Source organism: Salvelinus namaycush, chromosome 34 (genome assembly GCF_016432855.1).
Source record: "Salvelinus namaycush isolate Seneca chromosome 34, SaNama_1.0, whole genome shotgun sequence".
NCBI lineage: Eukaryota > Metazoa > Chordata > Actinopteri > Salmoniformes > Salmonidae > Salvelinus > Salvelinus namaycush.
Window position 1 is genome coordinate 33,550,420 of NC_052340.1, and position 26,329 is coordinate 33,576,748.

General features: G+C 47.0%; 1 protein-coding gene across 1 annotated transcript in view; it reads right to left on the minus strand.

Annotated features, from left to right (window-relative positions):
* The window catches only part of LOC120028318 (stromal interaction molecule 1-like), a 66,232-nt gene that overhangs the window by 23,542 nt on the left and 16,361 nt on the right, over positions 1-26,329 (minus strand). Inside the window, exons 4-7 of the mRNA XM_038973523.1 lie at positions 21,521-21,635; positions 18,649-18,757; positions 18,431-18,546; positions 13,078-13,255 (exon numbers count right to left, since the gene is read on the minus strand). Of these exons, the coding sequence (XP_038829451.1) occupies positions 13,078-13,255; positions 18,431-18,546; positions 18,649-18,757; positions 21,521-21,635 (518 nt within the window). The remainder of the gene's footprint in view (positions 1-13,077; positions 13,256-18,430; positions 18,547-18,648; positions 18,758-21,520; positions 21,636-26,329) is intronic.

A 26,329-nucleotide genomic window follows, 5' to 3' on the forward strand; every position in this document is an offset into this window, starting at 1 on the left:
CAAGAGAAGTGACACAATTTCCTTAGTTAATATTGCCTACCAACATGAATTTCGATTAACTAAATATGCAGGTTTAAAAAATATATACTTCTGTGTCTTGATTTTAAGAAAGGCATTGATGTTTATGGTTAGGTACATTTGTGAAACGATTGTTTTTTTCGCGAATGCGCTTTTCTTAAATCATCACCCTTTTGGCGAAGGTGAAGTAGGCTGTGATTCAATGATAAATTAACAGGCACCACATTGATTATATGCGACGCAGGACAAGCTAGTTAACCTAGTAATATCATCAACCATGTGTAGTTAACTAGTGATTACGTGAACAGTGATTGTTTTTTATAAGATAAGTTTAATGCTAGCTAGCAACTTACCTTGGCTCCTTGCAGCCACAAGGTCCTTTTGAGGCTACACTCGCGTAACAGGTGGTCAGCATACCACGCAGTTTCCTCGTGGATTGCAATGTAATTGTCGTCCAAAAAGGCCAATTACCGATTGTTATGAAAACTTGAAAATCGGCCCTAATTAATCGGCCTTGCCGATTAATCGGTCGACCTCTAGTATGTACATGTAAATAGAGTTAATTAAAGTGACTACTTTATACAACTTGCTCTGTAGACAAAGTCATTGGCTAAACACCAGCCTTATAGTAGGCTAAGAATGTGAGTGAGGGAGTGTAAAGATAGCATGAGGGGCTTGCATCTTACAGTATGTGGCTGAAAACAATGGCTAATGTGTAGAGGGCAGAGGACCTTGATCAGCTGTCACAGTACTGAATGATGTCAAGGCTTGGCCAGGCCAGGCCAGGGCCCCAGTGGTGACAGAGAGCCCAGTACTCTATGGTCGTTCTGTATTGGGATCAAGGTGCTCTTCTTCTGCCACAGAATAATGTCCCCAGTGCCTCAGACATGACTATATAAACGACCAACAAGGAGCCCGTGGGATGGGTGGCTGTGTCATGCTGGGTTAGTACGTGTCACTTCACGCCATCCTGTGAGGTCGGTCACAAGACCACAGTTCAAACACACAGAGGGCCCACTGGGAGAAATAGGACTATAGACATTCATGTAAAATCTACAAGGAGATTGCTTTAGCTTGTACACAGCCTAGCTTGCTATGTTTTAAAGAGGTCACAGCATATGTATGAGATTATCAATATCTGATGAGAATTGGTACATTGAAATTATGAACAGCATTTCAATTAATATAAATGAACCTGAATCCATGAAGTACACGCATGAGTTAAAAAAATACATCAGTAATTTTGAGAGCAGGTTTTACAGGGCGAATTGAGGTTGAGATGATAAAGGAGGCAGGAGGTGTAATGCTGTTTTACATCACCAGAGAGCAGCCTCATCCCACCAGAGGTATAGGAGAAGGCAAAGGGCTGCAGTCACGAGTAGCCTCAAGTATCACCCCGAATTCAATTCCGCTGATCTATTGAATCCGCCATCCTACAAGTTGTTTGTGTGACTTCATTTCAAAATGACAGGGCGCGTTGTACAAAACAAATTCATCAGCGAATGGATCGTCTAACAAATCCAACCAGTCACCGTATCAAAGTTGACAATGTCATCATGCAGGTCGGCTCAGGCCCAACCCATCGGTTTCTGGGACAAATCAGAACGGTCAGAATGTGTTCGCATTCTAGATATCGTCAGGGAGGGTGGCAAATCCAGACTCATGGTGGAGAAGAAATGTCGGCGTGATGTGGATGGGTAGCCAGGCAACAGTGAAAGGTGATCCGGGGGGCTGAGAATGGAAAATGTGGGGAGTGGGCCCTCCCACTAATGCTCTTGACCCTGACCTCTACCATTCACTAGCCAAAGCTTCAGCAGCAACAACAGCAGGGCAGGCACACAGCACTGTATAACACTCCACTGAAAGAGGCCCGATGCAGACACTCAGCCCTACTGCAGGGTACAATCAAACAACATCAAAGCCTATTTGCAGGACCATCTCAGTAGCTCCAGACTGACTGGGCTAATATAGATTTGTGTGAATAGCATTCCTACGAGTGAGACTAGTTTTAAATCAATATAATTTATGAGACACTGGAATATGAGCAGCAGCAGAACGTGGATCAAGTATAGAGCATTCTGAAAATATTCAGACCCCTCGACTTTTCCCACGTTGTTACATTAGTCTTATTCTAAAAACAATTCCTCAATCTACACACAATACCCCATAATGACAAAGCGAAAACAGTTTTTTTGACATTTTTGCAAATTTATAAAAAATACAAAACAGAAATACCTTATTTACATAAGTATTCAGACACTTTGCTATGAGACTCGAAATTGAGCTTAGGTGCATCCTGTTTCCTAAAATCCTTGAGATGTTTCAACAACTTGATTGAAGTCCACCTGTGGTAAATTCAATTGATTGGACATGATTTGGAAAGGCACACACTGGTCTATGTAAGGTTCCACAGCTGACAGTGCATGTCATTGAGGTTGAAGGAATTGTCCGTAGAGCTCGGAGTCAGGATTGTGTCGAGGCACAGATCTGGGGAAGGTTACCAAAAAATGTCTGCAGCATTGAAGGTCCCCAAGAACACAGTGGCCTCCATCGTTCTTAAATGGAATAAGTTTGGAACCAACAAGACTCTTCTTAGAGCTGGCTGCCCGGCCAAACTGAGCAATCAGGGGAGAAGGGCCTTGGTCAGGGAGGTGACCAAGTACCTGATGATCACTTGGACAGAACTCCTGAATTCCTCTGTGGAGATGGGAGAAAGTTCCAAAAGGACAACAATCTCTGCAGCGCTCCACCAATCAGGCCTTTATGGTATAGTGGCCAGATGGATTCCACTCCTCAGTAAAAGGCACATGACAGCTGGCTTGGAGTTTGCCAAAAGGCACCTAAAGGACTCTCAGACCATGAGAAACAAGATTCGCTGGTCTGATAAAACCAAGACTGAACTATTTGACCTGAATGCCAAGCATCACGTCTAGATGAAACCTGGCACCATCATCATGCTGTGGGGAAGTTTTTTAGCGGTAGGGACTGGGAGACTAGTCAAGTTAGAGGGAAAGATGAACAAAGCAAAGTACAGAGAGATGCTTGATGAAAACCTTCTCCAGAGCGCTCAGGACCTCAGACTGGGACGAAGGTTCACCTTCCAACAGGACAACGACCCTAAGCCAAGACAACGCAGGAGTGGCTTTGGTACAAGTCTCTGAATGTCCTTGAGTGGCCCAGCCCGAGCCCAGACATGAACCCGATCGAACATCTCTGGAGAGATCTGAAAATAGCTGTGCAGCAACGCTCACCACCCAACCTGACAGAGCTTTAGAGGATCTGCAGAGAAGAATGGGAGAAACTCCTCAAATACAGGTGTGCCAAGCTTTTAGCATCATAGTCTCGAGTCTTCTTGGGTGTAATCGCTGCCAAAGGTGATTCAACAAAGTACTGAGTAAAGGGTCTGAATACTTATGTAAATGTGCCATTTCATATATTTACAAAAAAAATCTAAATTTGCACACAAAAAACCCCCACTGTTTTAGCTTTGTCATTATGGGGTACTGTGTGTAGATTGGGAAAACGTGTAGATTAATGAGAAGAGGAAAAAACAAACAACTTAATCAATTTTAGAAAAAGGCTGTAACGTCAAGTGGTCGGGAATACATTTCGAATGCACTGTATATACCTATCCAGGTGTATGCTGTATGAATTCCATATCCATCAGTTACATCATCTATTGACCACGTTTAGTAGAGACCTGTCTTGTCCTGCATACAACCCACTACACCTCACCTCCGTCCACATGATTACGTTTAGTAGAGACCTGTCTTGTCCTGCATACAACCCACTACACCTCCGTCCACATGATTACGTTTAGTAGAGACCTGTCTTGTCCTGCATACAACCCACTACACCTCACCTCCGTCCACATGATTACATTTAGTAGAGACCTGTCTTGTCCTGCATACAACCCACTACACTACACCTCCGTCCACATGATTACGTTTAGTAGAGACCTGTCTTGTCCTGCATACAACCCACTACACCTCACCTCCGTCCACATGATTACGTTTAGTAGAGACCTGTCTTGTCCTGCATACAACCCACTACACCTCACCTCCGTCCACATGATTACGTTTAGTAGAGACCTGTCTTGTCCTGCATACAACCCACTACACCTCACCTCCGTCCACATGATTACGTTTAGTAGAGACCCGTCTTGTCCTGCATACAACCCACTACACCTCCGTCCACATGATTACGTTTAGTAGAGACCTGTCTTGTCTTGCATACAACCCACTACACCTCCGTCCACATGATTACATTTAGTAGAGACCTGTCTTGTCCTGCATACAACCCACTATACCTCACCTCCGTCCACATGATTACGTTTAGTAGAGACCTGTCTTGTCCTGCATACAACCCACTACACTACACCTCCGTCCACATGATTACGTTTAGTAGAGACCTGTCTTGTCCTGCATACAACCCACTACACCTCACCTCCGTCCACATGATTACGTTTAGTAGAGACCTGTCTTGTCCTGCATACAACCCACTACACCTCACCTCCGTCCACATGATTACGTTTAGTAGAGACCTGTCTTGTCCTGCATACAACCCACTACACCTCACCTCCGTCCACATGATTACGTTTAGTAGAGACCTGTCTTGTCCTGCATACAACCCACTACACCTCACCTCCGTCCACATGATTACGTTTAGTAGAGACCCGTCTTGTCCTGCATACAACCCACTACACCTCCGTCCACATGATTACGTTTAGTAGAGACCTGTCTTGTCTTGCATACAACCCACTACACCTCCGTCCACATGATTACGTTTAGTAGAGACCTGTCTTGTCCTGCATACAACCCACTACACCTCACCTCCGTCCACATGATTACGTTTAGTAGAGACCTGTCTTGTCCTGCATACAACCCACTACACCACACCTCCGTCCACATGATTACGTTTAGTAGAGACCTGTCTTGTCCTGCACACAACCCACTACACCTCACCTCCGTCCACATGATTACGTTTAGTAGAGACCTGTCTTGTCTTGCATACAACCCACTACACCTCCGTCCACATGATTACATTTAGTAGAGACCTGTCTTGTCCTGCATACAACCCACTACACCTCACCTCCGTCCACATGATTACGTTTAGTAGAGACCTGTCTTGTCTTGCATACAACCCACTACACCTCTGTCCACATGATTACGTTTAGTAGAGACCTGTCTTGTCCTGCATACAACCCACTACACCACACCTCCGTCCACATGATTACGTTTAGTAGAGACCTGTCTTGTCCTGCACACAACCCACTACACCTCACCTCCGTCCACATGATTACGTTTAGTAGAGACCTGTCTTGTCCTGCACACAACCCACTACACCTCACCTCCGTCCACATGATTACGTTTAGTAGAGACCTGTCTTGTCCTGCACACAACCCACTACACCTCCGTCCACATGATTACGTTTAGTAGAGACCTGTCTTGTCCTGCACACAACCCACTACACCTCCGTCCACATGATTACGTTTAGTAGAGACCTGTCTTGTCCTGCATACAACCCACTACACCTCACCTCCGTCCACATGATTACGTTTAGTAGAGACCTGTCTTGTCCTGCACACAACCCACTACACCTCACCTCCGTCCACATGATTACGTTTAGTAGAGACCTGTCTTGTCCTGCATACAACCCACTACACCTCACCTCCGTCCACATGATTACGTTTAGTAGAGACCTGTCTTGTCCTGCACACAACCCACTACACCTCACCTCCGTCCACATGATTACGTTTAGTAGAGACCTGTCTTGTCCTGCATACAACCCACTACACTACACCTCCGTCCACATGATTACGTTTAGTAGAGACCTGTCTTGTCCTGCACACAACCCACTACACCTCACCTCCGTCCACATGATTACGTTTAGTAGAGACCTGTCTTGTCCTGCACACAACCCACTACACCTCACCTCCGTCCACATGATTACGTTTAGTAGAGACCTGTCTTGTCCTGCATACAACCCACCACACCTCACCTCCGTCCACATGATTACGTTTAGTAGAGACCTGTCTTGTCCTGCATACAACCCACTACACCTCCGTCCACATGATTACGTTTAGTAGAGACCTGTCTTGTCCTGCACACAACCCACTACACCTCACCTCCGTCCACATGATTACGTTTAGTAGAGACCTGTCTTGTCCTGCACACAACCCACTACACCTCACCTCCGTCCACATGATTACGTTTAGTAGAGACCTGTCTTGTCCTGCACACAACCCACTACACCTCACCTCCGTCCACATGATTACGTTTAGTAGAGACCTGTCTTGTCCTGCATACAACCCACTACACTACACCTCCGTCCACATGATTACGTTTAGTAGAGACCTGTCTTGTCCTGCATACAACCCACTACACCTCCGTCCACATGATTACGTTTAGTAGAGACCTGTCTTGTCCTGCACACAACCCACTACACCTCACCTCCGTCCACATGATTACGTTTAGTAGAGACCTGTCTTGTCCTGCATACAACCCACTACACCTCACCTCCGTCCACATGATTACATTTAGTAGAGACCTGTCTTGTCCTGCATACAACCCACTACACTACACCTCCGTCCACATGATTACGTTTAGTAGAGACCTGTCTTGTCCTGCATACAACCCACTACACTACACCTCCGTCCACATGATTACGTTTAGTAGAGACCTGTCTTGTCCTGCATACAACCCACTACACCTCACCTCCGTCCACATGATTACGTTTAGTAGAGACCTGTCTTGTCCTGCACACAACCCACTACACCTCCGTCCACATGATTACGTTTAGTAGAGACCTGTCTTGTCCTGCACACAACCCACTACACCTCACCTCCGTCCACATGATTACGTTTAGTAGAGACCTGTCTTGTCCTGCATACAACCCACTACACTACACCTCCGTCCACATGATTACGTTTAGTAGAGACCTGTCTTGTCTTGCACACAACCCACTACACCTCCGTCCACATGATTATGTTTAGTAGAGACCTGTCTTGTCCTGCATACAACCCACTACACCACCTCCGTCCACATGATTACGTTTAGTAGAGACCTGTCTTGTCCTGCATACAACCCACCACACCTCACCTCCGTCCACATGATTACGTTTAGTAGAGACCCGTCTTGTCCTGCATACAACCCACTACACCTCCGTCCACATGATTACGTTTAGTAGAGACCTGTCTTGTCCTGCACACAACCCACTACACCTCCGTCCACATGATTACGTTTAGTAGAGACCTGTCTTGTCCTGCATACAACCCACTACACCACACCTCCGTCCACATGATTACGTTTAGTAGAGACCTGTCTTGTCCTGCATACAACCCACTACACCTCACCTCCGTCCACATGATTACGTTTAGTAGAGACCTGTCTTGTCCTGCATACAACCCACTACACCTCACCTCCGTCCACATGATTACGTTTAGTAGAGACCTGTCTTGTCCTGCACACAACCCACTACACCTCACCTCCGTCCACATGATTACGTTTAGTAGAGACCTGTCTTGTCCTGCATACAACCCACTACACCTCCGTCCACATGATTACGTTTAGTAGAGACCTGTCTTGTCCTGCACACAACCCACTACACCTCCGTCCACATGATTACGTTTAGTAGAGACCTGTCTTGTCCTGCACACAACCCACTACACCTCACCTCCGTCCACATGATTACGTTTAGTAGAGACCTGTCTTGTCCTGCATACAACCCACTACACCTCACCTCCGTCCACATGATTACGTTTAGTAGAGACCCGTCTTGTCCTGCATACAACCCACTACACCTCCGTCCACATGATTACGTTTAGTAGAGACCTGTCTTGTCCTGCATACAACCCACTACACCTCACCTCCGTCCACATGATTACGTTTAGTAGAGACCTGTCTTGTCCTGCATACAACCCACTACACCACACCTCCGTCCACATGATTACGTTTAGTAGAGACCTGTCTTGTCCTGCATACAACCCACTACACCTCACCTCCGTCCACATGATTACGTTTAGTAGAGACCTGTCTTGTCCTGCATACAACCCACTACACCTCACCTCCGTCCACATGATTACGTTTAGTAGAGACCTGTCTTGTCCTGCATACAACCCACTACACCTCCGTCCACATGATTACGTTTAGTAGAGACCTGTCTTGTCCTGCATACAACCCACTACACCACACCTCCGTCCACATGATTACGTTTAGTAGAGACCTGTCTTGTCCAGCATACAACCCACTACACCTCACCTCCGTCCACATGTTTACGTTTAGTAGAGACCTGTCTTGTCCTGCACACAACCCACCACACCTCCATCCACATGGGAGTGAGTAAGCGGTGGAGGTGACGTGTAAAGAGGTAATGCCTGGCACCAGCTGGTGTTGTAAAAGGCACCCAGAGTAAACACAGGGTGAAATAGTCCTACAGAGAGGACATGACCCCTCTCCCCTTCAGCTCCCGGGAGAGCACCAGGTCTATATCCCCATAGGTAACAAACCACAAAACAGCAACAATACAAAACTGCATGCACATTAGTTAGTACGCATGCGATGTTGCAATCCTCTCTAAAAAATTATCAATTGGCATTTCACATTCTGCTTTGGTGTTCACTAGGTGTTTCAGAGAGTTGCAGCAGAGGGACATGCAGCAGATGTATATCCCCAGCCTCATCTGCATGTCCCACAGCAGCAGGGGGTGAGATGGCGTGACGTGAGGAATGCCAGAGATGTTTTACTATCACAGTGAATGAACAAGGAGGGCATGACTAACCCCTGTAACTAACTGACAAGATGTGATATACAAAGTGTCTGTCTGGGGAGAGAGGGACGTCAATAGAGGCATAACATAACTCTGTTCCAAGGCCGCTCTCCTCTCAGCACAGCAGAGGACACAGCCCCGGTAACGCTCTCAGCTAGCAAGGCTGTGGAACACACACAGGATGCCCATTCAGGATAATTGACCTCCTGGTAGCAAGGACAGCAGATGGTGCCTCTTTATGGCTAAGCTACGGTGGTGGATGAATAGGCCTACATCACAGGAGGCTGGTGGCACCTTAATTGGGGAGGACAGGCTCGTGATAATGTCTGGAGCAGAATGGTATCAAATACATAAAATACACGGTTTCACATGGATGCCCTTCTATCGCTCCATTCAGGACATTATTATGAGCCGTCCTCCCCTCAGCAGCCTCCTGTGGCCTACGTCAAGGACACTCACTTTCGGAGTCAGTTAGTTGTAGTGGGAACGTGTGTCAGGGACAGAGACACTGTGTGTGTATGAGTCAGCATGACTGAACCATAGATGAGCGGGAGGATGTGAAAATAACCCACCTCCAAGCTTCCGGCAGAAAACATGGAAATGTTCATTGCTAATGGCAGAAATGGCAAGGCAAGACTACAGTACGGTGGTATCCAGGGTTTATACAGTCATACTGTTCTGTACCATAACGGGGTATATGGTATTACACAAGAGGCACTACTTCTAAATACAATTTAGGAAACAGGGATCTTGATCCAGGAGGGGATTGAATGTCTCTGCTGAAGCCAAGAAGCTTGATCATCTAGCCACTTAGCAAACCAAATACATAGCTGACATCTAGCCACTTAGCAAACCAAATGCATAGCAGACATCTAGCCACTTAGCAAACCAAATACATAGCAGACATCTAGCCACTTAGCAAACCAAATGCATAGCAGACATCTAGCCACTTAGCAAACCAAATACATAGCAGACATCTAGCCACTTAGCAAACCAAATGCATAGCTGACATCTAGCCACTTAGCAAACCAAATGAATAGCAGACATCTAGCCACTTAGCAAACCAAATGCATAGCAGACATCTAGCCACTTAGCAAACCAAATGAATAGCAGACATCTAGCCACTTAGCAAACCAAATGCATAGCAGACATCTAGCCACTTAGCAAACCAAATGCATAGCTGACATCTAGCCACTTAGCAAACCAAATGCATAGCAGACATCTAGCCACTTAGCAAACCAAATGCATAGCTGACATCTAGCCACTTAGCAAACCAAATGCATAGCTGACATCTAGCCACTTAGCAAACCAAATGCATAGCTGGAGCCCTGAGCTGGATATCATTTATTTTGTCACATCTTAGATTTATATGTAAACGTGGCATAGCACGTTTTTAAATGGTATTGAAAATCATACTGTCGGTACTTCGAAATAAACAGTTTATATCATATACCGTGGTATTGCCCAAGCCTAGACTAAAGCATCAAAAAGGGGTGGTCAGCAAAGCAGTCTGTCTGCCAGGGGGAGGAGAATTTGAACCTCCTGCCAAGTGGAAGGAGAATTTGAACCTCCTGCCAAGGGGAAGAAGAATTTGAACCTCCTGCCAAGGGGAAGAAGAATTTGAACCTCCTGCCAAGGGGAAGAAGAATTTGAACCTCCTGCCAAGGGGAAGGAGAATTTGAACCTCCTGCCAAGTAGAAGGAGAATTTGAACCTCCTGCCAAGTGGAAGGAGAATTTGAACCTCCTGCCAAGTGGAAGGAGAATTTGAACCTCCTGCCAAGTGGAAGGAGAATTTGAACCTCCTGCCAAGTGGAAGGAGAATTTGAACCTCCTGCCAAGTGGAAGGAGAATTTGAACCTCCTGCCAAGTGGAAGGAGAATTTGAACCTCCTGCCAAGTGGAAGGAGAATTTGAACCTCCTGCCAAGGGGAAGGAGAATTTGAACCTCCTGCCAAGGGGAAGAAGAATTTGAACCTCCTGCCAAGGGGAAGAAGAATTTGAACCTCCTGCCAAGGGGAAGAAGAATTTGAACCTCCTGCCAAGGGGAAGGAGAATTTGAACCTCCTGCCAAGTAGAAGGAGAATTTGAACCTCCTGCCAAGTGGAAGGAGAATTTGAACCTCCTGCCAAGTGGAAGGAGAATTTGAACCTCCTGCCAAGTGGAAGGAGAATTTGAACCTCCTGCCAAGTGGAAGGAGAATTTGAACCTCCTGCCAAGTGGAAGGAGAATTTGAACCTCCTGCCAAGTGGAAGGAGAATTTGAACCTCCTGCCAAGTAGAAGGAGAATTTGAACCTCCTGCCAAGTGGAAGGAGAATTTGAACCTCCTGCCAAGTGGAAGGAGAATTTGAACCTCCTGCCAAGTGGAAGGAGAATTTGAACCTCCTGCCAAGGGGAAGGAGAATTTGAACCTCCTGCCAAGGGGAAGGAGAATTTGAACCTCCTGCCAAGGGGAAGGAGAATTTGAACCTCCTGCCAAGGGGAAGAAGAATTTGAACCTCCTGCCAAGGGGAAGAAGAATTTGAACCTCCTGCCAAGGGGAAGAAGAATTTGAACCTCCTGCCAAGGGGAAGAAGAATTTGAACCTCCTGCCAAGGGGAAGAAGAATTTGAACCTCCTGCCAAGGGGAAGAAGAATTTGAACCTCCTGCCAAGGGGAAGAAGAATTTGAACCTCCTGCCAAGGGGAAGAAGAATTTGAACCTCCTGCCAAGGGGAAGAAGAATTTGAACCTCCTGCCAGGGGGAGGAAGAATTTGAACCTCCTGCCAGGGGGAGGAAGAATTTGAACCTCCTGCCAGGGGGAAGGAGAATTTGAACCTCCTGCCAGGGGGAAGGAGAATTTGAACCTCCTGCCAGGGGGAAGGAGAATTTGAACCTCCTGCCAGGGGGAGGGGGAATTTGAACCTCCTGCCAGGGGGAGGAGAATTTGAACCTCCTGCCAGGGGGAAGGAGAATTTGAACCTCCTGCCAGGGGGAAGGAGAATTTGAACCTCCTGCCAGGGGGAAGGAGAATTTGAACCTCCTGCCAGGGGGAAGGAGAATTTGAACCTCCTGCCAGGGGGAAGGAGAATTTGAACCTCCTGCCAGGGGGAAGGAGAATTTGAACCTCCTGCCAGGGGGAGGAGAATTTGAACCTCCTGCCAGGGGGAAGGAGAATTTGAACCTCCTGCCAAGGGGAAGGAGAATTTGAACCTCCTGCCAAGGGGAAGGAGAATTTGAACCTCCTGGCTTGTCGCCATGCCATAGAATGGAGAATGAGCCTGTTGGTCTGTATTCAACAGGAACAATACACTGTGCTGCGAGACATACTTTTTACTCCCCTGTTACCACACAAACACACCCCACCAAAGCAGCTGTGCGGTGTACTATAATACTAGTGGGAGACATACGTGATACTGTAGTGACAGAGGAGGAAGGGGAGTTGAGCTCTGTAGTGACAGAACCAGGACAGAGAGAAAGGGCCACAGAGAAGGAAGGGGAGTTGAGCTCTGTAGTGACAGAACCAGTACAGAGAGAGGGCCACAGAGGAGGAAGGGGAGTTGAGCTCTGTAGTGACAGAACCAGGACAGAGAGAAAGGGCCACAGAGGAGGAAGGGGAGTTGAGCTCTGTAGTGACAGAACCAGTACAGAGAGAAGGAGCCACAGAGGAGGAAGGGGAGTTGAGCTCTGTAGTGACAGAACCAGTACAGAGAGAGAGGGCCACAGAGGAGGAAGGGGAGTTGAGCTCTGTAGTGACAGAACCAGGACAGAAGCTTAGAGAGGGCCATATGCTAGCTCAGATTTCAAAAGATGTTTGCGGAATAATCATAAAAAAATAATTTTCAAGGACAGTTGATACCAAGTCCCTCTTGTGATCAGCTGTGAGACTTACTTCAGAGAATCTTCAATGATATTCCATAGAGAACAGTTCCACAATGTGCGGACAGGATATTTTGTCCTCTTGCATAATTCCTGCAGCAATCTCTAGAATGAGCTCTGAATGAGGAACTCAACTGATGGCTTCAGACCAGTTAAACCTTCACTTCCTGTTTCTGTTGTATCATGGAGTGGCTTCAACATGACACACCTGAAAAACATGTTTATTCTGCCAATTCCTGACCAAATGAACACTGACTGTCCCCAAGTTCTCGTCAAGCCACCGCGGCGTCAAGCCACCGCGACGTCAAGCCACCACGACGTCAAGCCACCACGACGTCAAGCCAGTGGATAATGACATCATTCAGAGTCACTACTTCTATGGGCTACTATGGGCCTGCTTCCTCAGGTACAGTGGTTGAAGGGAAAGACAAACTCACTTTTTCTGCAGATCATGCAGGCTCTGCTCAGCCCTCTGTAGGCCATCCAGGTCCGTCATCATCTTCTTCATGTGGTCCTTGGAGTAACGGTTCTGGATGTAGGCGAACCAGCAGCCTCCAATGCCGATCACTATGGACACCACCAGCATGAAGTCCTTCAGGTGGTTATGAGTGTTCACTGGGGAGAGAGAGAGAAGTGTTAGGTTGAAAGGTATACTTCAGGATTTTGGCAATGAAGACCTTTATGTCCTTCCCCTAGCGTTAGCACAAAGATTGTAAGTTTATGGTAACAGCTAGTATGCTAGCAGATACCATAGGCTTCCAATCATTGCGCTAACGCAATTTAGCATTAGCTCGCGAAACTCTTTAACCTCCTTCATACTGGATGCAGAGACATAGAAAATAATACATATTGTTTTCAGATTGTCCCTTCATCCAACAAAACTCATTGGTGGTGAACAAATGTTGTGAAAGTGTGTGAAACTGAATGAACTCAAGTCATGGTACTGTGGCGAGGTCTCGCCAAGAGAGATGTGCGGTTGAGGTTGGGATGCGTTGAGGAGGCACCAGGCTAAAAGACCAAGGTAAAGGCAGATTAACACACTATTTACATGAGAGGCGACGAATCAAAGGCCCGGCCCCGACAGCCTCGGTCTTGCCCTTCCTGTCCTCTGGGGACAAGCGGTTTGGCCCGTGTAGAGAGGTGTGAATGTCCTCTGTCATAATGTTGCCATCCTAATGGATTCAGAACAGTCCCATTCCTCACAGTCACTGCCAGCACGCCAATCAGGCAGGCAGCAACTAACCCTCATGTAAAATCAGCCAAGAGGCCTTAGACGTGATCCATCCATCATCAAGCACAGAGAGATGAAGACTACAAAGCCCATTCTCTTAAAGCTGTGAAGGCCGATCCGTCGTAGGGCCTTGTAAAGGGACAAGATCTGAGCTAACACATAGCATGATCTCTTAGCAAGCACAGCACTTATGTCCTGGAGGGAAACAAAAGAGGAAGTGAAGTGTCAGCTAAAGCCTGGGCCTGGCATCTCTCTATACTGGCGCATAGAGGGCGTGCCAACTTACAAACAAGCCTTACACACTAAGCTCTCTCGGCTGGCTGTTATTGACAAGGAACAAAAGACCTCCCTTTGCCTCACAGATAAACAACCTCCACGCTGACACAAGGCTTCCTTTCGTGTCACCGACATAGGTTATTGATGTAGAGTAATGATGCATGGTAATGTGCTCATTAGGCCAGCAATGTTTTCTTGCCCTCTGTCATCAGTCAAGAGCTGTGTGTGTGGGCTCTTGTAGCCTTGCCTACACAATCCAGTACAAACACAGTTGGCCATTAACAGCAGAACTTGGCCGGATAGTGAAGAACATTTATGACTAGACTGGTGTCAGACCAGTGTTACAGCAACAAGGTGAACCACATGAGAGTGGCCTAGTCTTTTCCCTTATAAAGCTCGAGGGCAGGGGTCCCCAATCACACTCAGCCCTGGGCCGATTATCCCTTGAGCAAATGTTCGGGGGCCAGAACATAGTTCTAAATCATTTGTACGCTGCAAATGTACCACTATAATCCCAAACAGATATAGTATTTGATCAAAACTGAGCAATTTCAAACCTTGATTACAATGGGATACGATCACATATCCCTCTATTTATTCATGGGAATACTTGGGAACAGATTTTCCTAAATTAAAAATCACTATGCTGATTTGCTATTGATTTTACAGTCTTATGTCCAACACACAGGAGAGATAAGATGGTTTCTAATATTAGTATTATCTAATATACATCAGGCCAATCATCTGTTCCCTCCCGCAGGAAAACAACTCCCTCTCACATTGCTGACATGATATTGAATTTCAGCGTCTTCGCTATCAATTTGTCTTGGGTCTGCAGCATTAGTATTCAACTCTTCGTCTGTGGAAGACCAGACACTGCAGAGAAATATCTGATCCCTATGGACATCCTCAACTAAATCATTTGCATCTCCTGTTGCTACAGTTCAATTACTGGTAGTTGAATACAACCAGTTCAACACACAAACAGGCACCTGGCAGAATAAAACGGGTAACTGCCAGAATAAAACGGGTAACTGGCAGAATAAAACGGGTAACTGCCAGAATAAAACGGGTAACTGCCAGAATAAAACGGGTAACTGCCAGAATAAAACGGGTAACTGCCAGAATAAAACCGGTAACTGCCAGAATAAAACCGGTAACTGCCAGAATAAAACGGGTAACTGCCAGAATAAAACCGGTAACTGCCAGAATAAAACCGGTAACTGCCAGAATAAAACCGGTAACTGCCAGAATAAGGAAACCCTTCAGTAAATGAGGGATACAAAGTATATTGAAAGCAAGTGTGGTTCCTGATTTAAATAGGCAGTTAACATTACATCATGCTTATGGTCATGTATAAAAGTACCCAGTACTATGGCTAGAAGAGATCTCAGTGACTTTGAAAGACTGGTCTCATTAAGGTGTGTGTGTGTGTCACCAGATCTCAACACAATTGAACACTTGTGGGAGATTCTGGAGCGACGCCTGAGACAGTTTTCCACCACCATCAACAAAAAAACACCAAATGATGTCATTTTTGGCAGATAGCTAGAGGAAAAGACCTACGGCTAACACAATCCATTAGCTTTTTCTTTGTCTGAAAACACGTCGCTGATTAGCAGGAATGTTGGCTAGAAAGTCCAAAGTGACATGTCTAACTGACCATTAGACTGGGAACGACTTGGCTCAAACCGGTCTTTCTCGGTTCTCCTTCAGGTGAACAGTCCAGTTGCTTCTAATAGGTTGTGAAAAAGGGCTGTGGAACGGGTCCACTTTGATAAATGCGTCAGCCATTAAGACAAGGAGAAGTATCCATTTTTGATGGGGCCCATTGTGAAATGTGTCTTAAAGTGCTGCTGCTGTGCACAGCCAGTCTGTGGGACTATCAGCAGAACCTGTGGCTTTAGGCTCAGGCTGTCATCTCCAGACGACCTCTCTTCCTCCAGCTGAGACTCTTCACTAAACACACGGACAATGATACATGCCAGACACAGACCCCTAACTCTCCCTTATCCTGCTGCAACCTTCCTATAAAACAACCCAAATTCTCCCCCCCCCCCCGACTCTTTCTTCCCCCTCTCTGCACAGTGTCCTCTTCTTTCTCTAGTATGGAGAGCAGAGCAGACAGAACTTCAAGGCCAGAGGAAGGACTAGGGCGCATTCATATTCTGGTTTCCTTACATAATCTGACCAGGGATTCTTGTTCTACACCCCAAAATATACATTTATTAGATATTTTTTTTAAACTGGGGGAAAACGGAATCAGGCAGAAAACACAGTCTTGTATAACTAACCTTGTGGCGACGCACAATTCAGTCCCATTCAACATCTTATTTTCCCAAATTGTTGTTTGTTGACTATTCTTGTGAAGACTATTGGTCCCCACAAGTATAGTGAAACACACGTGCACACACACACACTGCAGCCCCAGAATGTGAGACATCAGGTTCTCCTTCCCTCCCCAGGGCTAACCCACTGGTACGATTCCCAGGAACCACCTCGTCTGGTGGTGACATGACATCAGCAGGTTCTCCCAAGCCCCAGGGCCAGTCTGACAGGAATGACCAACATACATTTCCAGTAGGAAAACAAAAACGGGGGAAACTGGTGTGTCTACCAACCACTGATACAGCAGCAGCCTCTGGGGACTAGAGGCTGTTACAACATGCTGAAGTATGTCACTGTGAGATAGCTGTCAGCAACCAACTGCTGCGTGTTTCCTGCTTCACCAGGCCCAGGGTTGCTGTGGGAACGACTAATCATGCTCCACATAACTACAACGGGCACATTCTGTTTCCTGTCCTGTCTAACGGCTTTCACACAGTGCAGGTGCTTTTAACTCCATAACTGGTAGGACTTAGTGCCAGGTTAGGATATGCACCTCGTTAATGAAAGTGTGCACAAGCAAGAGACCGTTGTTTGGTTAGCAATGTTCCTGTATCACTCATGTGATTGCAGAGTTGACAAACCAAGTGGCCACTGGATTGAGGAAAATAATCCTGATCTCATTCTGCCAGGTAGGCTACTTTGGAGTTAACATTTAATTGAGAAGGTTTTTGGGAAAGCCTTTCCATCTCTACCAGAAGATAGTTATCATTAGCATCATCGCTAACGGCTACACAAAGTAGACATGCACACAGACAGGGGAATTCCTGTGTTTCAAAAAGTTACAGGAATATATGAATCACTGATGCATTTTGTTTTATGATTATCTTGGGCAAATTCGTTTCTAATAAGTTCAATACATTTATTATTGAATTCCATTTTAATGTCTGGATTCAATGATTCTGTCCACAACAGCAATTTTATAGGGCCCTAGAGGTGTGGTGTGTTTGTCTCAGTGTGCCAGAGGTGTGATTTTATAGGGCCCTAGAGGTGTGGTGTGTTTGTCTCAGTGTGCCAGAGGTGTGCTTTTATAGGGCCCTAGAAGTGTGGTGTGTTTGTCTCAGTGTGCCAGAGGTGTGATTTTATAGGGCCCTAGAGGTGTGGTGTGTTTGTCTCAGTGCGCCAGAGGTGCGATTTTATAGGATCCTAAAGATGTGGTGTGTTTGTGTCAGTGTGCCAAAGGTGTGTGCCTAGTATACAGAGTAGCTCAGCCTGAGCATCAACTCACTTCCTCTTCAATAGTAATGCTCTCTCTCTCTGCTGAGGCTGGAAAAGCTTGTGGTATGGCACACAGAGCACCACAGAATAGCCTTTCTAAAGAAGACTTCACTTTAGGGGAAACCATGGTGGTTTCTGGCCTCAGAGTAACCCTGGTGATACTCATAAAATGATGTTATTTATCAGAGGACATTGTAGCAGAATTGAAATGGATCATACTGATTCACTGTATTCTATGCTGCAGCAAGAAGGCTGACTGCAGGTAGTCCAAATGATTAACTAAAACATATAGGGGGAGGGGCTTATTTCTTATTTTTGTTCCATGTTATTTTTAGTATTACATTGTTCTTGGTTACTGCATTGTTGGGTTTATAGCTTGCAATAACGACATTTAACTTGTGCATGTGACATTAAAACTTGATAAGAACAGATTTTCCAGCACTGCCAACCTGCTGCTTGAGACTAATGAACACATTTTGGAGTTGTTTTCCCAACTGTCTCCCTTTGGAGAGACAAACAGAGCAGACACTGTTCTTCCTCTTATAATTACATTCACAAACAGTCGCTTCAGTATCCAACAGAAATCCTCTTTTATCGGTCTGGGTGAAAGTTAAACACACTAACACTAACAGGTAATGTAATTGTAAAAGCATAAATAATAATAATAATAATCCACTTACTGAGTGGGGCTCCAAACAGCACAGTGTCCAAGGCCTTGAGCTGCAGCTTCTGAACATGGCTGCGATCCAGCATCTTCAGAATGGACACTGTCAGAGTGGCGTTCTTCACAGCCAGCCTGAAGGAAACAGACAGATTGAGACTCTACAGTGCAGTTAAAGGAAGATTGGGGGAGAGAGAATAGGAGGGTTGGTAGGAAGGACCCTGTGGGGTAACTTACCTGGGCATGATGGTACCGTTGAAGTGCATCTTGCGGAAGGCGTCCACATACTGCGGCAGCTCCACGTGGGTGAGCCACAACACCACATCGTCCACTGTCCAGTTGTACACTGCAATACACAAACATGATATTACCACACTATCCTTGCTTCTCAACTCTCTCTAAAGACCGTTTCAGCCTCAGTAATCTCCATCACTGGTTATATGCCAACGTTGAGGCAACGCAGACCCACACACAGAGAGAGAACATTTGACTCTGCTTTATAATTTATGAGCGTCGCCGTGAGACGAGTGTATCCAAAAACCCTTAGAGGTATCCTCTATCATAACACACTTAAATGTAGCTACACACGTTGGCCATCTCTCAATAAAAGCCAGAGGAAGGGAGAAGGGACTGGCAGGGAGACAGCAGCAGTGAGGTTTGTTGTGGGCTCAGGCTGACTAGCTAGCTTGGTTAATGTGCTTCTGCAGTTTCCTGGCTCCAAACCTCCACTCTGAGCACCCCCTGACAGGAAGCTGCAATGCAGAGACTCAAACACAACCAGAGAGGGAAACGGAAAGGGGGGGGGGGGTTGGAGAGATGGGGGACAGAAGAGAGGTAGGGAGAGGGGAGGGTGGAATGAGAGAGACAGATAAAGAGAGAGGGAGGAAGGAGGGGTAAGGGACAAAGAGTAGTGAGTGTAATGCCAGCAGGTCAAGGAGAGGGAGGCGTAGCTGGTACATCAGTGTGGATGGTTGTTATCTGTGTGTGTATGTTCTGATGAAAGGTACACTAGTCACCCTCTGCCAGGATGCTTGAGCTGCTAAGTGGTCTGCACTTCACTTGACTATGATGACATACCAACTGATACGTTTGACTACTCTGGCTGGGCAGCCTAACTGCAGAGAGGCTGAGAAAATACTCTCCATTACCTATACAGTAACCAGACAGAAAATCTAAGCTTTCAATCCAAATCTAATTACTGATGATACAAATGTAAAAACAACGCAGTGCTTTAAAACAGACAGTACAAAGCACAGGGAGGCTCAGAACAGCAGGGAAGGGTTCTGATATACAGTACCAGTCAAAAGTTTGGACACACCTACTCATTCAAGGGACTTTCTTTATTTTTACTATTTTCTACATTGTAGAATAATAGTGAAGACATCAACACTATGAAATAACACATATGGAATCCTGCAGTAACCAAAAAAGAGATAAATCAAAATTTATTTTAGATTTTAGATTCCTCAAAGTAGCCAGCCTTTGCCTTGATGACAGCTTTGCACACTCGTAGCATTCTCTCAACCAACTTCACCTGGAATGCTTTTCCAACAGTCCTGAAGGAGATCCCACATATGCTGAGCACTTGTAAGCTGCTTTTCCTTCACTCTGTGGCCCAACTCATCTCAATTGGGTTGAGGTCGGGTGATTGTGCAGGCCAGGTCATCTGATGTAGCACTCCATCACTCTCCTTGGTCAAATAGCCCTTAAACAGGCTGGAGGTGTGTTGGTTCATTGTCCTGTTGAAAAAACAAATGATAGTCCCACTAGCGCAAACCAGATGGGATGGCGTATCGCTGCAGAATGCTGTGGTAGCCATGCTGGTTAAGTGTGGTTGTAATTCTAAATAAATCACAAACAGTTTCACCAGCAATGCACCCCCACACCATCACACCTCCTCCTCTATGCTTCATGGTGGGAACCACACATACGGAGATCATCTGTTCACGTCATCTGCGTCTCACAAAGACACGGCATTTGGAACCAGAAATCTCAAATTTGGACTCATCAGGCCAAAAGGACAGATTTCCACCAGTCTAATGTCCATTGCTCGTGTTTCATGGCCAAAGCAAGTCTCTTCTTCTTATTGGTGTCCTTTAGTGGTGGTTTCTTTGCAGCAATTCGACCATGAAGGCCTGATTCACACAGTCTCCTCTGAACAGTTGATGTTGAGATGTGTCTGTTACTTGAACTCTGAAGCATTTATTTGGGCTGCAATTTCTGAGGCTGGCAACTCCAATGAACTTATCCTCTGCAGCAGAGGTAACTCTGGGTCTTCCTTTCCTGTGGCGGTACTGATGAGATCCCGTTTCATCATAGCGCTTGCTGGTTTTTGCGACTATACTTTAAGAAATTTTAAAAGTTCTTGAAATTTTCCGGATTGACTGACCTTCATGTCTTAAACTAATGATGGACAGTTGTTTTTCTTTGAGCTGTTCTAGCCATAATATGGAATTGTACCACACAGGGCTATCTTCTGTAAACCAACCCCTACCTTGTCACAACACAACTGATTGGCTCAAACGCATTAAGGAAAGAAATTCCACAAATAACATGTTAACAAGGCACACCTGTTAATTGAAATGCATTCCAGGTGACTACTTCATGAAGCTGGTTGAGAGAATGTCAAAAGTGTGCAAAGCTGTCATCAAGGGAAAGGGTGAATACTTTGAAGAATCTCAAATATAAATATATTTAAATTTGTTTATCACTTTTTTGGTTAAATTATTCCATGTGTTATTTCATAGTTTTGATGTCTTCACTATTATTCTACAATGTTGAAAATAGTAAAACATTTTGAAGAACACTGAAATGAGTAGGTGTGTTCAAACGTTTGACTGGTACTGTAGCTAACATGGTGTCAATCAGCAGTGAGACCTCAAACAAGGAGGGCTGGACGGACAGAGCAGCGCTCCCTTGAGGAGAACACAGAACACAGTGTACTGACAGAGATTCATCGTCTGAGACTCTCTTATATGCACACGGATGCACTAAGTGGGGCAGCGTGCCTGGAGGGGAGACCTGTTTGTACTGCTAGCCTGTAGAGAGCAGAGACAGAGCGGGAGGCTCCTGTAACACCACGGCGTTAGTTACAGCGTAGTTCCAGCACCTTTAGAACCCTTCCAGGTATTCCACAGGTCTTCCACACTGATGAACTGGTCGTCTCCGTGGAAACTGTTGTGCTTGGCTTTGGGATCGTGGTAGTTCAGGTCCTCCCTCAGGAACTGGAGGTCGCCAGGGTCACATGGAGGGAGACAGAAGGGAAGACAGAGAGCAGGTAAGAGAGAGAAGTGAAGAAAGAACAGGGGAGGTATCAATCAAATCAGCCAAAAAGATTATGTGGCCTGTCACTTATAGATGGTGGAATCAAACCGTTACATCAAGGCTGAGGTAAACCTAAGAGAGTGCAAAGTGTCAGCTATAGCAGGGAAGGATAAAAAGATCTCTGTACAGCGTGCTCAGAGAATAACCAATAGAGGCATGCCCTGAGCCTTCCCCAGCCTGCAGAGTCAGACAGCTAAGCTTACTGCTGCAGACCAGGCTCACTTCACTGTGTGCACCCAGCCTTGTTACTGTAGTACAGTGTGCAGTAGAGAGGAGCCTAGCATTAATGGAACAGCCAGGAACACTATGCTTTATTCACACCACACACACTGAGAAGGGGCTAGAAAACAAATAGCCTTTTGCGACTGAATGACAATTAAGACCTAGACATTGTCTCACCAAGTGAATGTCAATAAAGATCTATACGTTTGGCCATGTACATGTATAATATTTTACACTGAAGCTTTACTGGCCTGAGATCCTGTGATTGAATCTACAAACCTATAACTCCATTTCTAACAGCAGTGGACAATAGATCATTATTTGATGAGGAACACAAACAGGAAATCAGGTGTTCCTCTTCTCCTCTAAACACTCACCAATCTTTCAATCTAAATGAGCCTACTCTAAGTAATATCGGACACATTAAGTGTCTCCAGTTCTTTCAATCTAAATGAGCCTACTCTAAGTAATATCGGACACATTAAGTGTCTCCAGTTCTCTTGAGCAACGACATAGAAGCACAGCAAAAGGGCTTAGATGACATGATGTTTCATCCATCGCTAGCCAGCCCCCATGCTGTTATCACTGGGAGGAAGAAGCTTGGCTGCTGTACGACACACACGCCCCCACAAAGAACATCTCAAAGAACATGGGCGCAGGACAAGCCATGATGCTGATTTTCCTTCTTCAGAGCTTAGTGTGGGTGGTTTTCACTACAGGACGGACACTCACAATCAATCAGGCAATAAATCATACCGTTTCTTTGACAATGTAGCCAGATAGATGATGTTTTAAAAAATCCTGGTCCGGTGTGTTTTTTAGCTGCAACATGCTGTTTCAATCATCTCAGCTTTATATTTTTATTTAACTTGGCAAGTCAGTTAAAAACTAATTATTTTTTACAATGACGGCCTACACCGGTCCAAACCCAGACGACGCTGGGCCAATTGTGCGCCGCCCTACGGGACTCTCAATCACAGCCGGTTGTGATACAGCCTGGAATCGTCTGTAGTGACGCTTAAAGCACTGAGACGCAGTGCCTTAGACCGCTGCGCCACTTTAAACGTATGTAGTTCTGTCCTTGAGCTTGTCTATTAATGTTCTGTATTATGATGTTTCATGTTTTGTGTCGACTCCAGGAAGAGTAGCGTCTGCTTTTGCAACAGCTAATGGAGATCCTAATAAAATACAAAAAAAATGATTAAACATGATCATAACATTTTTCTTTCTCTAAGAAGATCCCAGGCATCAGAGCTGTTTCGGTCCAAGCACTCTACATGTCTTGTTCAGCTTTTCTCAGTGTTGGCTCTGAGCCAGGGCTGACACTGGAGATATGTGCTTATTTCACAGGCTGGCTGCTTCAGGGATGTCTGCAGAGCTAATGTCTCCTTCTCAAACTGCTTAGCCCCTGCAGAAGAAGCTGCAGAGGAAGACAGCTCTAGCCCAGACCAGAGCCTCCTGAGGTGGGCCTCGCCTCTCCCAGCCTGGTCGTGGCTGCCCTACAGGCCTCTCCTCTCCCAGCCTGGTCGTGGCTGCCCTACAGCCCTCTCCTCTCCCAGCCTGGTCGTGGCTGCCCTAAAGGCCTCGCCTCTCCCAGCCTGGTCGTGGCTGCCCTACAGGCCTCGCCTCTCCCAACCTGGTCGCCCTACAGGCCTCTCCCCTCCCAGCCTGGTCGTGGCTGCCCTACAGCCCTCTCCTCTCCCAGCCTGGTCGTGGCTGCCCTACAGGCCTCTCCTCTCCCAGCCTGGTCGTGGCTGCCCTACAGCCCTCTCCTCTACCAGCCTGGTCGTGGCTGCCCTACAGGCCTCGCCTCTCCCAGCCTGGTCGCCCTACAGGCCTCTCCCCTCCCAGCCTGGTCGTGGCTGCCCTACAGCCCTCTCCTCTACCAGCCTGGTCGTGGCTGCCCTACAGGCCTCGCCTCTCCCAGCCTGGTCGCCCTACAGGCCTCTCCCCTCCCAGCCTGGTCGTGGCTGCCCTACAGCCCTCTCCTCTCCCAGCCTGGTCGTGGCTGCCCTACAGGCCTCTCCTCTCCCAGCCTGGTCGTGGCTGCCCTACAGGCCTCTCCTCTCCCAGCCTGGTCGTGGCTGCCCTACAGTCCTCTCCTCTCCCAGCCTGGTCGTGGCTGCCCTACAGCCCTCTCCTCTCCCAGCCTGGTCGTGGCTGCCCTACAGGCCTCTCCTCTCCCAGCCTGGTCGTGGCTGCCCTACAGGCCTCTCCTCTCCCAGCCTGGTCGTGGCTGCCCTACAGGCCTCTCCTCTCCCAGCCTGGTCGTGGCTGCCCTACAGGCCTCTCCTCTCCCAGCCTGGTCGTGGCTGCCCTACAGGCCTCTCCTCTCCCAGCCTGGTCGTGGCTGCCCTACAGGCCTCTCCTCTCCCAGCCTGGTCGTGGCTGCTCTACTACTGGTTGCAGTGTTAGATGAAGCCTGCTACGGGGAGGGGAGGCGAGGTCAGGCCACACAGGTGTCATTTTTGCAGCCCTGGCTTCTCTCTGACTGAAGGAATGCCTGGACTGACCTGGCCATGCTGTGCTGCTTGTGGCTGCCTTGCCAAGCTCTCCCAGTCCCAGAGGAGGCCCAGGACACTGGTTACACAGCAGAAAGGACGGGACAAGTCCCAACACTCCCAGGTGTAGACCTTACTGTGAAATGCTTACTTACAAGGCCTTAACTAACAATGCAGTTAAGAAAAAAAAAAGAGTAACAATAAAATAACAATAACAAGGCTATATACAGGGGCCACCGGTACCAGGTCAATAGGCGGAGGTACAGGTTAGTCAAGGTAATTGAGGTAATATGTACATGTAGGTAGGGGTAAAGTGACAATGCATAGAAAATAAACAGTGAATAGCAGGAGGGGGGGGGGGGTCAATGCAAATAGTCTGGGTGGACATTTGATTTACTGTTCAGCAGTCTTATGGCTTGGAGGTAGACGCTGTTAAAAAGCCTTTTGGACCTAGACTTGGCGCTCAGGTACCGCATGCCGTGTATTAGCAGAGAGAACAGTCTAACTAGGGTGGCTGTAGTCTTTGGCCATTTTTAGGGCCTTGGATGGCAGGAAGCTTAGCCCCAGTGATGTACTCGGTAGGGCCTTCTGGTCAGAGGCCGAGCAGTTGACATACCAGGCGGTGATGCAACCAGTCAGGATGCTCTCGATGGTGCAACTGTAGAACTTTTTGAGGACTTGAGGACCCATGACAAATCTTTTCAGTCTCCTGGGGGGAATATGCATTGTCGTGCCCTCTTCACAACTGTCTTGGTGTGTTTGGACCATGATAGTTTGTCGGTGATGTCGACACCAAGGAACTTGAAGCTTCTAACCTGCTCCACTACAGCCCTGTCAATTTGAATGGGGGCATGCGCGGCCATCCTTTCCTGTAGTCCACAATAATTTCCTTTGTCTTGATCACGTTGAGGAAGATGTTGTCCTGGCACCACACTGCCAGGTCTCTGACCTCCTCCCTATAGGACGTCGCATCGTTGTCAGTGATCAGGCCTACCATTGTTGTGTCGTCGGCAAACTTAACGATGGTGTTGGAGTCGTGCTTGGCCACACAGTCATGGGTGAACAGGGAGTACAGGAGGGGAATAAACATGCACCCCTGAGAGGCCCCCGTGTTGAGAATCAGCGTGGCAGATGTGTTGTTGCCTACACTTACCACCTGGGGGCGGCCCGTCAGGAAGTCCAGGATCCAGTTGCAGAGGGAGGTGTTTAGTCCCGGGGTCCTTAGCTTAGTGATGAGCTTTGCGGGTACTATGGTGTTGAACGCTGAGCTGTAGTCAATGAACAGCATTCTCACGTAGGTGTTTCTATTCTCCAGGTGGGAAAGGGCAGTGTGGAGTGCAATGGAGATTGTGTTATTTGTGGATCTGTTGGGGCGGTATGCGAATTGGAGTGGGCCTTGGGTTTCTGGGATGATGGTGTTGATGTAATCCATGACCAATCTTTTAAAGCACTTCATGGCTACAGACGTGAGTGCTACAGGTCAGTAGTCATTTAGGAAGGTTACCTTGGAGTTCTTGGGCACAGGGACTATTGTGGTCTGCCTGAAACATGTAGGTATTACAGACACTGTCAGGGACAGGTTGAAAATGTCAGTGAAGACACTTGCCAGTTGGTTAGCGCATTCTCCGAGTACACGTCCTGGTAATCCGTCTGGCCCTGCGGCCTTGTGAATGTTGACCTGTTTAAAGGTCTTACTACGGATAGTGTGATCACACAGTTGTCCGGAACAGCTGGTGCTCTAATGCATGTTTCAGTGTTGCTTGCCTCGAAGCGCGCATTGAAGTCATTTAGCCCGTCTAGTAAGGTCGTGTCACTGGGAAGCACACGGCTGGGCTTCCCTTTGTAGTCCGTAATAGTTTGCAAGCCCTGCC